General features: G+C 37.4%; 1 protein-coding gene across 1 annotated transcript in view; it reads left to right on the forward strand.

Annotated features, from left to right (window-relative positions):
* LRP1B (LDL receptor related protein 1B) overlaps positions 1 to 15,284 on the forward strand; it is a 312,472-nt gene that overhangs the window by 71,769 nt on the left and 225,419 nt on the right. Inside the window, exons 9-11 of the mRNA XM_071562122.1 lie at positions 5,905 to 6,085; positions 8,720 to 8,939; positions 10,529 to 10,718. Coding sequence (XP_071418223.1) covers positions 5,905 to 6,085; positions 8,720 to 8,939; positions 10,529 to 10,718 — 591 coding nt within the window. The remainder of the gene's footprint in view (positions 1 to 5,904; positions 6,086 to 8,719; positions 8,940 to 10,528; positions 10,719 to 15,284) is intronic.

A 15,284-nucleotide genomic window follows, 5' to 3' on the forward strand; every position in this document is an offset into this window, starting at 1 on the left:
GAAGTTATCTCCACTGTGCAGTGATATGGTGCTCTTTTGGTGTAAGGTCTCGTCTCAGAGCCTTCATAAGATGCCTTCAGCAGAAGTTGCAGGGAATAGTGACAGGCTCTTTGCCCTGTATATGTGAGTGCTTAATAAAAGGCAGCTTGTCTGAGTAAATAAGGAACAGTCAGCTCTCAATCTGGTAATTCTTCATTTCATTGCAAATATGGAAGTATATAATGTATATCACAGAACTTCCACTGCTCACTTTCTCTTCCTAAAGACACATTTTATTTTACAGCAAAATAATTCAGATGTGAAGTAGAGGAAGGAGCAGGCAATATGTAGATTTAAACATTATAAGGCAGCAGCAAGGAACAATCTTGCTGAACGGTGTCAGGCAGGTTGGGGTTAGTCTAATGAAACATACAAACATGATAAACTTTGAATACTGAAGCATCAAGGTTGAAGAGACTCTTTTAAAAACTGTTGAACAATAATTTCTACTCTTTATACATGCAACATAGCAAAAATACCAGGGCAATACCAGAAGAGTTATGGATTATCTGATGTCATAATTTTAGTGGTGCTATTTACAAAGACTGAAAAAAAGTCACTGTCATTCCTTCCTCCTACCTCCTCCTTCCCCAGGAGCTTACATGGCTAGTTTGAACTTGGTGTAGTTTCATAACATTAAAGTATGTTTAAAGAACCTTTGTTAATGCATTTTTCATGATTTAAAAAATTAATATGGCCTCCAGCCGTAACACTTCAGCTTTTATTCTTGTCAAGTCTCAAGAACTCAACAGGGACAGATTAAATCGTTCCTTAGTGGAAGGTTACTACAGAAAATCAGGTGTGTCAGGGGGTGCTTTAATGTTTGCTCTGAACAGCATGCTGCTGAGGACTTCTGCCTGGGGTAGGTGCCACTTCTCAGATTAGCAGTTCTCATGTTTTGGAACTATCAGGATTTTCAAGAACAGATACACTCCCTCAATCAGCACCACAACTCACATAATTGCAGTTTGCCTACACGAGAGCCTGATCCTGCAAGCTGCTGGCTGGGAACTGAGATCACTGAGCGCCTGACACTGCTGGAATCTGATTTCCCATATAGTTTCAGCTCTGATTTCTTATTCTTCACTTTGAAAAACAAACTGCAGGGTAGTATTGAGAACTGTGTGACAGCCCTTGGCACAGCCTGGCCTGGAGCTGGCAGTACAACTGCAAGAGCTGTGCACTTCCACCAGAACAGAAATTGTTATAATTAAGCTTGCATGTAAAATCAGTTTTTCACATTAAAAAATGGAACAAACCAGCCATTTTTAAAGACGTTTACATATTGTATAGTTGATGTAAATTAAATACTTGTCTTTGTCCCCTTTATGTTGTTTGGGGTTGCTGTGAGCCTTAAAGTGTTATTTACTGTAAATACCAGTAAAGATGGTCAAGGGGACATGTTGCTTAAACAAGGCGAAAGTCTGTGAAGATCTTTGGAAGCTGTTTAGCTGGTTGGAATAGAGAAGAATTATTTTTTCATCAGTTTTTATGTTTATCTAGCATTTTAGACACTATTAGTGTACATGATCTAAGTGACATTGATGAGCTAAGCTATTCTGTACCAAATTACATGCTGGGTTTATAATGTGTTTTACATTTAAAAGCAGTGTGGAAAATTGTTGCTGTTGGAATGATGAGCTTTTAAAAATCTTGGGTCGATATTTGGTATATTTGTAGCCCATATACTACTGTTGATAGTAAAATTCTGCTGGTATATCCAGAATTAAAAATGTTAACTTTTCAATTAGAAAATGAAGAACAATCACAATGGTATTTTATTATCTCATCCTTTTTATGTTGAAAGGGCTTCCCTGGAGAAAGTCGGGTTTACTGTCACCGAATCAATTTTGTTTAACAAGAACAGCCACTATTTTGCTCATGTTTACTACTTATTGTTAAAGCCATGTAAAAAGTAAGGAATCCATTTAAAGCTTTTAGACAGTGAAATAAAAGTGAAGCTCAAACTATAACTTCACACACAAAAATAATGAAAATTGCCTCTGTAGGATTGTGCTGTAAAATTCTCTTTTATTTTTCAAACGTTCTGATATATTTAGTATCTTGTTACCACAAGGGTTTTTTTAAGTTAGATTGTATTTAGTTTAGAAACACATATGCTCCAAAACTCCCACAGAAGGTGTGGTAGCTCAAATAGAGTATCTTCTATATAAAACTGAATAGACTTGGAGCAGTAGGCTTGCAAATTTTAGGAGGCATTCAGCATTCTAATCTAAACTTAGTTTTGCCGTTGATACCAATACAGTCCATATTTGCACTGGTTTGGCTCCCAAAGAGGAAAAGAAAGCAAAACGTTTTCATTAAAAAGCTGATCTTATTGGTATAAAAACTGTACTTAGCCCAAAGTGGCAAGGTTAGACAGGATAAAAATCTTCACTTTTATATCACTATCTAAGAGCATATTTGTCTTTCATCTGTGCTGTTTGTCCATTGCCTCGTGCCCAGACAGAGGTTACTGATAATGAAAAAAAAAGCAGTTTTAAAAATACGACATGATTATCACACTATGAATTTCAGTGGCTCTCAGCTTTAGTTTTGCATTTAAAAAAACTGAAAACATACTGACTGAATTAAATCTCTTAATAATGGTTATTTTTATCTCTCTCAAAAGGTTTATGCTTGTTATTTTTAAATTTTACTATGCAATGCAAGTTTTCATAATTTTAATATACTTCAACATTATATTGAAATGCATCTTGTTTCTGTTTAAAGGGAAATTGTTATAAAAAAGGGAAAAAAATTTCAATGACAGCGTGTATGAAAATATTACAGCTCTGCTAACATTTGAGGGAATATAATAGGATGGTATTACAATCAGTAAAAAACATTGTTCAACAAAGACACTGAAGTAATTTATCATGTTGCAATGTTACTGGGATTGAAACAGCAGTTTTTATAGATGCTGTTAATGTATGCAAGTCCATAAAAAGCACAGTATTTCATCATATGGATAAAACTGTCATATTTTATCTTTGTGGTTGCTGATGACATACCATATGTTGTCTATAGGTTGTAAGAAACCAAAGGTTCTCTGTACTGTGCTAAGTTATGTAGACTGTGACTTGGTCAAAGAGCTTTGCATTCTGGTGCAAGTGAAACAATTTTACTGATTTATTGTAGGGAATGAGATAGTTAAATAGAGATATAGCAAATGAAGGTTATTGGTGAAGAGTTTGTCTCAAAGAAAATACACCTGACATCTTGCAAAGGAAATTTGTAGGTGTACTAAAGTTGCCAATATTAGTAAGACCTTTCCATTAGTACTCAGTGATTTGAAGTGTGGGGAGAAATTTTGGCGAAGAAAACCAAGGGACAGCTTAGATGGTGACAACATAATACCATTGCAGTGAAAATCACTCATAAAAACTCGAAATGTCCCAAACCACCATTCTAAGAGTTCCTGTGAAGTTCTTGTCTGGAAAGCTGACAGCTAAATTGTGTGTCTGGCAGCAAAGTTGACCCTGTAAGCAACTGCATTCAGTTGAGCAAATTTTCACAGGGGCATCTGATGTGAACAGGGTTTAAGTAATATCAGTGATTTGGTCATGTAGAGATTTCCTAAAAAATGGTAATATAATGATTTTTTTGTACACATTGGGAGGAAAACCTCTCTGCATCACATTTGTTCTGAGAAATCTATCAAGAAGATTCTGGTGTTGGTCAGGAAGTGACACCAGCATTGGTGAGAAAGAGCCAATCTGATGAAAATTTGCATCTGGATGTCATTGCTGGTGTAAACTTGAACAGAAAAATCAATTTGCATTCCTTTTTTCAAGTCTTGATGATTCCTGTCATTAAAATTTTATGATAGGATTGTGTTTTTGAGGATGACATAAAAGTAACACAATCCTTATTGTCATGACACAAGGTAGTAAGGAAAATAGTTTTTAGTCTGGGGTGAGTGAGTGGGCTGTTAGGGGGTTTTTTTGCTTGTTTTTTTTTGGTCTTTGGTTTTTGGTTTTTTTTACCTTTTCAGCCATCCTGACCTTTGCTTTTATCCCCACAAAGGGAGGCGGGAGTTGGGTGCTGAGTGAGGGGCGGCCCTACAGCCACAGTTATTGTCTCTTACCCTGTTATCCCATTTATCCCAGGTGATAACAGGAAAATGAGTGTTCCCGGCCTTAGGCACGCCCCTTAGTGTGGGTGCTTCCTTCAGGGACAGGAAGATAGTGGCAAACTGGTCACTTTTCCCCCTGAAAGAACAGCTAGAGGTGGTTCTGTAAGGGGTTTGTATGTGCCCAGGGGTCCTGGGGGAGTTTGGGCTGGACCCTTCTGACCCCTGCGCTCAGAGGGGCTTTGGAGTCCGCTGGCAGAGGGGAACGTGGAGCTGCAGCTCTGCCCTGCTGCCAAATGGGCTGTGCAGGGACTGAAATTAGCTCAGTTGGTTAAAACTTGGTTGTAATAATGCCAAGGTCATGGGTTCAATCCCCTGTGAGGGCCATTAACTTCAGAGTTGGACTCGATGATCCTTGTGGGTCCCTTCCAACTCAGAATAGTCTGTGATTCTGTGAGGAAAGGGGCAGCATGTGCCCAATGCTGGGCTGGGGGAGCCTGTGCACAGGGGAGGGAGAGGGGCTGGCCAGGAGCTGGCACTGCTGTGGTGCTCCAGCTCTGTCACTCCTCTCAGTGTCTCCATGCCTATGGTCTCTCCTGGAAAACAGTGGGATTAGCCTGTGGAGAGGGCATTAGCTCAGTTGGTTAAAACTTGGTTGTAATAATGCCAAGATTCAATCCCCTGTGTGGGCCATTGACTTTAACAGTTGGATTTGATGATCCTTGTGGGTCCCTTCCAACTCACAATAGTCTGTGATTCTGTGGCCACACCAGGAGGAGATGGTTTGGGTCACTTCATTTTGTTGTTAGTTATTTTTACTGCAACAGCCTTATGCAGTTGCCAGGGGGCTGGTGTGGCATTGGCTGCTTGGCTGGGCTGTGCTTCAGCCTCCATAGTCCTGTAAAGAATGGGAGAGAAGGCCTCAAATTCTCACCCCACACACCTGGACTTTGAGATCTTCCTGAAAGAAAAGGCAAAGGGTATGACAGAAGAGAGAGATGGAAAACTTTTTATAGACCTTGTGCTGTCAGTTAAGGAATTGGGATCGTGAGGGAGAGGACAGAGCTCGGTTAACTTTATAGAGTGTTGGGTAAATTTGTGGGAAAACTTGTTGCTTGGGGGATTGTTTTACTGCTTCTCAAATGGGGGAACCTTCATGGCTATGTAAGGAGTGTTATTAACTCATTTTGTTTGTGGAGGGAGCCCTGCCACTGTCAAACTCACGAGCCCTTCTCTGCATTGCTCTTTGCTCATGTGTTGCTTATCACAGTAGTAGTTTGGCCATGCACAAAGCCATGGGGAGCAGCCTGGGCCCTGTGGTGATGGCCCTGCTTACGTGGCTTGTAAGGGCAAGGAACAAATGCTAACTGAATGCCCATTGTGACTATTTTCTCTTTACGTATTTATTTATTTAAATAAGAACAAAAACTTTGATTCAGGTGAAAGCAGGATAATTTCAAGTACTAAAGCAGATCCTGGAAGCTTTTCTTGACTTCAGTGGTTATGCTATTTAGGCTTAAAATTAAGTAGGTTTTTATTAAACAGAAATTACCCTGGGGCCAACTAGAGTTAACATATGAGGGCTTATAATTTAATGCACAGGCTTTGTCTTTTGTGAAGTGTCTTCAACAGAGACTAAGTGTGACAGACAGCAGGTGTGATTCAGATTCAAAGAAATAATCTAATTTAGTTATATGGACTGTATATTGTCCACCAGTTTTTACACTGGTGGATTATGTTAGAATGTAAACAAGATTAATCTCTTACTACTGTCTTCTGTCTCTCAACAGATCTTGATAATGTAGAAGGCATAGCAGTGGACTGGATTGGAAATAATCTTTATTGGACCAATGATGGCTACAGGAAAACAATTGCTGTTGCCAGACTGGAAAAAGCTGCTCAGAGCAGAAAAACTTTGTTGGAGGGAGACATGTCCCACCCTAGAGGAATTGTTGTTGATCCTGTCAATGGGTATGAAGCTGATTTTTGTTTCGTGGTTGTCTTTATGGTGTAGATACAGGATTGAATTTGCTTGAGATGAGGTTTGTAGAGTAGCCAGTAATTGTTCAAGAGTCTATAATATCTGTAATTCCTGGCCAGCATTCTTGCCTGAAGCTTTCAGAGGAATGTGCCAGCTCGGTCACCACTCTGGAATGCCTGTTCTGTAAATCTCAACGTGATTCACCTTTTTCTCAAACAAACTGAGTGTATAAGACTATGAATTCTTAATATTAAGTGAACTTTGATGATCTCCTTTATTTCTCTCCATGTAAGTCTCAGTTTCTGAAGATATTTATGACCCTATGCTTGTACACACTGTTTTACAAACCTAAATGGGACAGGTACTTTTCATTACTTATTAGCATAATTAATTTTGATAGGATGCATAATAAAAAGAACATTATATTAATGTGTTGTGGTTTACTTAAAAATTCCCAGTTAGATTCATTCAGGGAATTGTCACTGGAGAATGGTGTAGGTGGGTAGTTTTTATGTGGCTGGGTTGATTACTGTTTTCCTCTTACCAGAAAATATTTATACTCTCAGGTTTTCTGCTTAGAGCATGTCTTTGAGGAGTGGAAGTGGCTGTGGAAAGGCTGCAATTCATTGAGGTCAGATAGTGAGGGTATGAAATCAGACCACGAACCGTAACCACACCTACAATTACTTTGTTAAATTTTCCAGCTCAGTTAACACATGGCACATGAAATAGTGTATGAAGATGTATTGTCTGAAAAGGGCTATTATATAAAACACTTTTATAATAAAATAGCATGTCCTTCATGATTACATTTCTCATGGAAGCTCTTCCTGAGGGATAGCATTTCTTATGGCATTTTAATTATGTTTCAACAATTTCAGTCTTGATTTAACCAGTGTAGGAGCATTAACTGCATTTTGAGGTACAATTAAAGCACATTGATGTGAATGTCTGTTACTGTAAGCATGTTTTAGCTCGTGGCACAACAACTAGAATAAGTACAGACTAAAAGCTAATGGAGAGAAGCTCAGTAATTGCTGTTGAACAGTCATGTAAATATTTGTAAAACATATTTTGTTGTCCAATAAAATAAGCACCATATTGACCTGCATATGCCTGAGCTTCAGGGCATATGCAGATTTTATAGTTCTGTGATTAAACTTAGTTTTGTTTCAGTGAAAAATGTGATGAAGTTTATAAGGCTCATGGATCAAAAGCTGACTGATGTTCTAAACATATATTTACCAAAACATTAAAAGAACCCAAAATAAATTTTTAGTGGGGGACTTGAAAGCTACATTTGCATATCAGCAAACCTGTCTAAGGATGGGGCAGTTTTTCTTTACTTTTTCCTGTTTCATGCATTAAGAAAAACAAAATCAAATTGTGATGATACATAAATGTGTATTTGAATAAAGTTTTCTGCCAGTTGGTTTGACATTATATATGTGGGTGGGTAACGAAAATAATTTTTCATTTCAGTATTTCATTCCTTTGTAAATTCAGAATTTAAATTCCAGGACTTTATTCTTCAAAGTACAGCCCTGTTAAGTGTATTAGGATCAATGAAGTTATTTCAGAAACATAAACCTGGTGAAATAAAAGGTGATAAGCATCTATAGTAAGTAAATCATTAAACTTTAACAGATAGGATCCATATAGGATTGGTGTGTTGTTTTTCCTCTATTTCATACTTAATAATTGAAATCCTGTACAATCCTTGTACAAGTTCAAGTTTTGTGTTTTAAATGATTGAAATCACAGTTTTCACCAGCAAATTCTGTAATAAAATATGATAATCAGATTAATTCAGTAAGGAAAAGAAAAAAAAAAGAGGATACACTCTGTAGTTAAGCAGTAGAGAATGCTTCATAGAACCCATTTGAGGCAATACTTTTAGATGACAGTAGAATCTTGCTGAACTGTTCCAAAGTAGCATTGGTGCCTATTTGTCAGACTTTTTAAAATCTGCTACCCTGTAGTATAAGCCATAAAACTATGCTAAAATTGCCCACTACCTATTTTCCAGCTAATTTTTCCAGAAAATATTTCTAAACATTTTTGTGATGGATAGAGTGCTCATGATAGTTTTTCTGAGTAATTTGGCTGCTTTCTTGTGGGATCTGAAGTTCACAGAATGTCAAGGTTATGCTGTAGCTCCTAAACCAGAGGGCAATTTATTAATGTATTGCAACTTTTTTTTATACTATTAGGCATAAGAGAAATCAGATTTTCATCATGAAGGCAAGTTAGACTAGGCCAAAGAAAAAACTCCCTGCAAAAGTTTGACTTTGTGACAAAGTCAATACAAGTGTTGGTTTAAGGAAAAAAAAATCATGATTCTGGTGGGATTAAATAAGGTCTTAAACAATTCTTTTACTTTTCTTGTCTGTTGGCCTGTTAGATACTTGTGTAATTCATTACAATATGTCAAAACAACAAAAGTGTCACTTCAGCAACATCCAGTGCACAGGGAGAGTAAATGCAGCTGTAGAAACAGCAATGGCAAGGAACATGCACATGCCAAAATCCCTCTGGCTTGGGGATGAACTGCTGCTAAAACTCTGCAGTAGAATTCACACGATTGAAATGCTATCTGAATGTTCATTTCTGTAATTCCATAGATGGATGTACTGGACAGACTGGGAAGAGGATGAGATAGATGCCAGCGTGGGAAGGATTGAGAAGGCCTGGATGGATGGCTCCAGTCGGCAGATTTTTGTGACATTAAAGATGTTATGGCCCAATGGTTTAACTCTGGACTATCGTGCCAGTGTGTTATACTGGTGTGATGCCTACTATGATCACATTGAAAGGATATTTTTGAATGGAACTGACAGAAAGGTAAAAGAAAAATACTGCTGTTTTGCCACAGGCATGCTCTTTCTGCAGGTTTTATTGGGCTATGTTAAAAATACTTCTCGAGGTTTTTAAAGTCTGCAGAGCCCTGAGGCAAGTCCAGCATCACTTCTGTGGGAGCAGGTGATGTTGGCAGTCTCCTGTGAGAGACTGTTATGCAGCTTAACATTTTTCTCTGCACTAAGTGATGATAAACTTGATTATTTTTGTTTCTAAATCTATTTTTTTCATGGGACAATGTTATGTTTTGATTGAGCCATGAAGAGCTCAAATGAAGCTACCAAATAGCTTTTCAGTCAGAAAAAAAATATCCTTTGGTTCTTCCAGAGAGAGGCTTTTATTTAACTGGAGAAATCTCAATGCCCTACTTGAGCATTTGTGATAATGTGCTGAGGGGCAGCACTCAACAAGTGCAGTTAGAGATGGAGAGAGATTGCTTTAGTAGTTACTAATGCCTGTACTAGTTAGATACAAGTCTATGTGCAAGTTCTGTGTTGATTTTTAGAAGTAACAAGCACAGAACAAGACATGTGAAAAATGGTTAAAGCTCAGACTGGAGTCTGATAATTTGAGGAAGGTTTGCCATCTGCTTCATATAAAGGGTGACTGCTGAATAGTACAAAGCACCTGTCTTTACAGATTTTATTTTGAAGTGTGTCACAGAATGGTTCTGTTTTTTTGAAAAGATTTTTCTATAGTCCTGGGATAGAAATAAAATGCATAACCACTTGAATAAAATCTATGTAGCTAAATATAACTAGAAAATACTTGCTTTTGATGCTTAATCATTTGTTCTTAATTATAGGATATTTTGGTCAAGATTTAACTGGATCAATCACATCTTTAATTCTGTGTCAGCATAGTGAAGATTTTAGGGGCTGGTGGATTGTTGACTGATTGATTAATTTTAATCAAAAATAGCTCACTGAGATGAGGAGTCTTGACCAAAAGGATTCCAAGCCCAAAGACAAAATTTGAAGGACAAAAGGGAATGATGTTTGTCACCTCCAAGTAGTTGTATTTTTAGTTGGCTTTATCTCCCTGTTCTCTTGGGTTTGTGTCTATAAATAAACACAAGGTAAGGCATCAGATGAGCTGCCTCCTTCTCTCTAGAGGCCCTATAGAAATAGATTGTTGGGAATTAGTTCAAGCAAGGATCCAAGCCAGAAGGAGCTGTGATAGAATCATAGGAACATGGAATCATTTATGTTAGAAAAGACCTTAAGGTCTTCAAGTCCACCCTTTAACCCAGCACTGCCAAGTCAAACTAACCATGTCCTTGAGCAGCACATCTACACGTCCTTTAAATCCCTTTAGGGTTAGTGACTCCACCACTTCCCTGGGCAGATTCTTCCTGTGTTATCTGACAGGAGCCACTTAAAGTGGATTTATATGAAGCTTTTTGAAGTTAAATATTGATGCTTGGGCACAGAAGGGCTTTGCACTCTTCATTTGATTTTATTGCATTAAGTAATGTTTGGTCACAGTACTTATGTCAGTTTTCCTATTTCCCAGTTTAAGTTCTCTGGAAAATTAATAATTAATGATGCCCACCTACTACTAATTAATTGCAGGTAGTCTACAGTGGAAAAGATTTGAATCATCCTTTTGGACTATCACATCATGGAAATAATATTTACTGGACAGATTATATGAATGGGTCAATTTTCCAGTTGGATCTGCTAACAAGGAACGTGACCCTGTTGAGAAGTGAGAGACCACCTTTGTTTGGGCTCCAGATTTATGATCCACGTAAACAGCAAGGTACTTACACAACATCTGTGAAGTTCTGTTATAAAAGGATCTTTTCCCTTACATTCTCATAGTATTTTGAGGTGAAAAAGAAACATGACTTGTGGCATGAAAAAGATACTTCCCAGTGTTTCAATCCACTGATGTTGGAACTGATTATCTCATAGTTACTGGAAAGTGATTCATAGCATTAGACTTGTCTGAATTTCTTCAGGGTATTTACACTGCCTTTATTGCCATTTTTCTTTTGTGTCCCTAAGATACCCTGAAGGTATCAAATAGCTTTTTTTTTATTGGCACATACACATAAAATGTATTTACCTTTTCTTAGACAGGATCTGTGATCTCATCTGTCTTTTCCTTTTTTAATTTTCTCCCTCATCTTTATCTACATCAAGAATATGTTGCATAGAATAAAAGTAAGTAGTGCTTTGAGAGTAGTGGAAAAATATGTAGATAAAGGCCATAGTTTTGAATGGATGAAGTTTAGAAATGCCAGTGCTGCTGTAGGTATATTTAAAAATGTGTTTTACTGAAGAAAACTTTGAAATCCATTTCCTGCATACACTGCTCAGGTGCTTGTTTGCTCTCTTTGGTGAAAACATTTTTCTGGTTAATGTCTGCTACCAAATATAAAAATGAACCTCAGGGATTAGTATAAATAAAACACTGTTTAAAAGATCATTATTTTTCACTGTTTAAATGCTTGTCTATTTTGATACTGTAACATCTAAATTTTGGATCCTTAAACCAAACTAGTATGTGCAACTCTGTGCTGTGTCAAGGTCATTGTAACAGCATTTCCCTTATTACAGATGCTTTTTGGGGACTCTCTTACTTTCAAAGACATGTAAGAGCATAGTTTGTTTCACAGTGTTGTTGGATTTGTTGTGGGGTTTTTTTCTGGATTTTTAGAAGGGAGGGGTTTGTTGATTTTTTTCTTCTTTTTGGGGTGGAGGGGGCAAAATCTACCCCCAAATCTACCCTCAAGTCCACTAAATTTCAGAGTGCCTTGAACTGTGTCTGCTGATAGAAGGCTCAGTGTTTGCTTTGAATACTTGGTACTTCTGCTGCTTTATTCAATACTCAGAAAGTTCACTCTTTTTTTTTTTAAAGAAAAAAGGGACATTTAAAAATTAATGCAGGTGCAATCAGCTTCCAAATAAGCTGACACCAGAGAGAGGAAGTATTACCTCTTAGACATTTTGCTGAATGAAATTAAGTGGTAAGGGAGAGAATTTGGCTCATTAATACTTTCTCTGTTGAAATTCCAATTGGAATCCTGTTAGCTCACTGCAGCCTTTAGGATCTTCCCTTTTTATCATTCCCAGTAAGGTTTTCTTGCATTGCTCCCAAAGGAGCATAAACATTTATTTTAACGAAAGTCAAGCCTTGTTTTGTTTGTTTGTTTTTTCCTTTTTTTCTTGTTTTGTTGTTGTTGGCTGTGTATTTCTTCTAAAAGAGCAAGATGAAGGCTGAATCATGTGGTACAGAGACAACCACAGTAGTTAATTTTATGCTGTGAGTTATATTTTATAGGTTACATGCATGTACCTTAGAAATATTTGGCTCTCACATTTTAATGTCACTGTTTTGAAGCTGCTTGTAGTGTCTCTGTCTACACAAGCAGAAACCATGTCAATTAATTTTGGCATAATTGAATTGAGACTGGCAGTTTTATTAGGAAGTCTTTTTCAGGATTCTTGACTATACCAGTAATTGGGTAGTGACATAAAGCTTTTGGTCTCTCTTTAAGGAGAGGTGTTTTTTGCTCTCTCTGTATCTCTTCAGACATGATCATCTTGTGGAGGGAAGTTTTTTTCTTGTTTTCAGGGCTTAGAATTCATCTTTCCTTCTTAGGCTTAGTCTTTGTGTCTCTGAGGCTGAAAGGGTCATGAGTTGGATTTACAGTCACCACATGACCCTCCCAAGGCCTGTGGGTATTTCCATTGCAATGAAAGGAGAGATTGATACTTGTATGTAAATAATTCTTCTGTAAGTCCATTTACAGCAGCTAAAAAAAAGCCTCTTTTAAAATCAGTTCATATTTTAACTCCTCAGATTGCAAAGAAGAGCTGCCTAAGCCCCAGTCTGAAGCTCTTCATATGTGTGATGTGATCCTTAAAAATGGGCTGACACAATTTTAGCATCACTTGAACTTAGTTTTATAGGAGGTATAAACGCAATAAATACTTCAGTGTCTCTTTTAAATGAGATTAAATGAGTGCCTATGACTGCCTTTTTTTTCTGAGAATGATAACTGAGATACAATCATATTGTTGTTTTAGTTCTGGCCTAATTTTTTTAGCTAATTAAAATGAAATCAGCCTAATTTTAGTCATATGCAAGTGTCAGGGCAGCAGCTGTTTTAAAAGCTGGCAAAATATGAAAAACGTGATAAAAGCTTTGAAAGTATTTTAAAATTTTGGGACTATTTAAAGAGCATCCATATAAAGTTGCTGTTATGAGCAATAGTTGAGGAGATTTGATTTCCTAAACACTTGGTAGCTTTAAAAGTTCCATAGCTTATTCAATAAAGAGACTTAACCTATTTGTACAGCATTTTGGGAAGCATTTGAACCTTCAGCAAGACTGATGGGACTGAAGGTCTCGTTGCACCTTCAGGTTGAAGACTTCACTTTATAAGCCTTTTTATCTGGGATCTTTTTGCTTTAACTCTTGGTACTTCTATTTTCCTTGTCATCATCCTCTCTTTTATCACTTCCTTTGCAAGTAACCCACTGTGCTGTAGTTTGTCATCCCAATTATGAGGTTAAGTAGAAACTTTTCATCTTCAAGACAGACCAGTTGACTTTGATCTTGTGTTTTAATTTTGATGCTATTTATTTTAAGCTTTCATTTGGCTTTAGAATCATCATGACTATTCAATGCATTTTCTGTATCTGTCTGATACAGTCTTCTGGTGTTTAGGCTTATTCTTTTTGAGTGAACTGACAAACTCATTCTTTAATTAAATCACTTCAAATTTCCTTGACTTGCACTATGTAATTTTGGATTCACTTGTGAAGATTATATTTTGGTTTGTTTCTTCTGGCACTTCTGGTAACTTCTCAAGTCTTTGTTACTGACATCCTTTGATTTCTACCATGGGTATCCCTGTGAAGATTAGAGAGTCTCAAGGCTAATTTTTCTGAGGCTGAGTTTTCCAAAATTTTGCACCAAATACATGTCTTACTCTTTTGATGTTTTGTTCCTATTATTTGGGGTTTGATGAGCACAGATGTAATAAAAGAGTTGATTTTTGTAGTGGTTTAGGCCATACCCTGACATGAAGTCAAGACTCACAAATATATATTAAGTGCCCAGTCTAATCTGAAACTGCTGTATCCAAAGTTGTGACCCAGCCCTCACACTTCATAGAGAATTCCCAATTTCTCTGCTTATACAGCTCTGTTCCTGCCATCTCCCTCTTACCCTGCCCAGTGGAAGTACAAGTCCCACAGCAGCTTTTCATAGTGTTCTCTATTAATCATTTTGCACAAATTTATTTGGAAGTTCAGTGGTGTTTTAATGCCTGGTAGACACTTTTGCTTCTGAGAAATTGTGGATGGTGGGTTGTAAAAGTATGGGAAAAGGTTATTGAGCAATGTTCAGTCTGTATTGCAAGACATATTAAGGTGCATCTTAAAACTTGAAAGTTTTCAAAATCTTAAGTTATCTGATGGCTGTTTGATAATTTGCAAAGATTCCCAGCACATGCAGAAAAGTTTAATATCCATATTTGTAGCTGCACGTCTGTGAATTTAATATTATATTTTCCATGAAATCTGAAGGGATGGTGCTTTGAGGAAAGGGAATTGTGTGGAGTCTCTTTTAACTCAGGAGGGTGATGAATGTTTTGTACAATTTTAAGGGAGGGAGTAGGGAAAAGGAGCCCCTGCTTTTTGCTGGGACAGGAAGATGAAACAGTAGTTTCAATTTATAGGTTCAGCAGACAGGAAGTTTTATAACTTGCTTGCTCATAGTCACTTGTCACCAGCAGAGCTTTGATTGTGGTAAGTTGAGTATCCTCAGCAGTGCATAACTGAGCAATTAGGTCATGACCAAAGTGACACCAATAGAAATTGTCCCATTTGCTTCAGTGGGCTTTCAGTGGTTCTGAGTCTGCTTCCTAAGGAGTGGGGGGTGAAAAGGCAGCAGCCCTGAGCGGATGGTTAAAGCACCTGACAGGTGCCAGCACCTTGGTGGGAGCAGAGCACAGCTTTGGAGAAGAAACAGCAACAGTGCTCAGACAAGAGTAGTGCCATGTTTGCCTGTGTTCTATCTGCTGTAGATCTCATTGTACTTTTAATTTGCTTCCTTTTTTTTTTCTGTTTTTAGTTAGTCTGCATTTGTAGTCATTGTTTTAATATGTGCATGTGCCAGTTGACTTGAGGACATTCCTTTATGTACTGTTTGATTTTTTGAAATCACTGTGTGCATGTACCTGTATCAAATGTTTTGCAGTGTTTCTTACCCTCCTAAAAAAAGGGCTATAGAGTGTTGTGAGCTGATAGTACAGAGCTTTTTTAGTGTGGCTTTTATTATTTTTACAGAGTATTACAACCTGCAGCAAAA

This window comes from Pithys albifrons, chromosome 8 (genome assembly GCF_047495875.1).
Source record: "Pithys albifrons albifrons isolate INPA30051 chromosome 8, PitAlb_v1, whole genome shotgun sequence".
Classification (NCBI taxonomy): domain Eukaryota; kingdom Metazoa; phylum Chordata; class Aves; order Passeriformes; family Thamnophilidae; genus Pithys; species Pithys albifrons.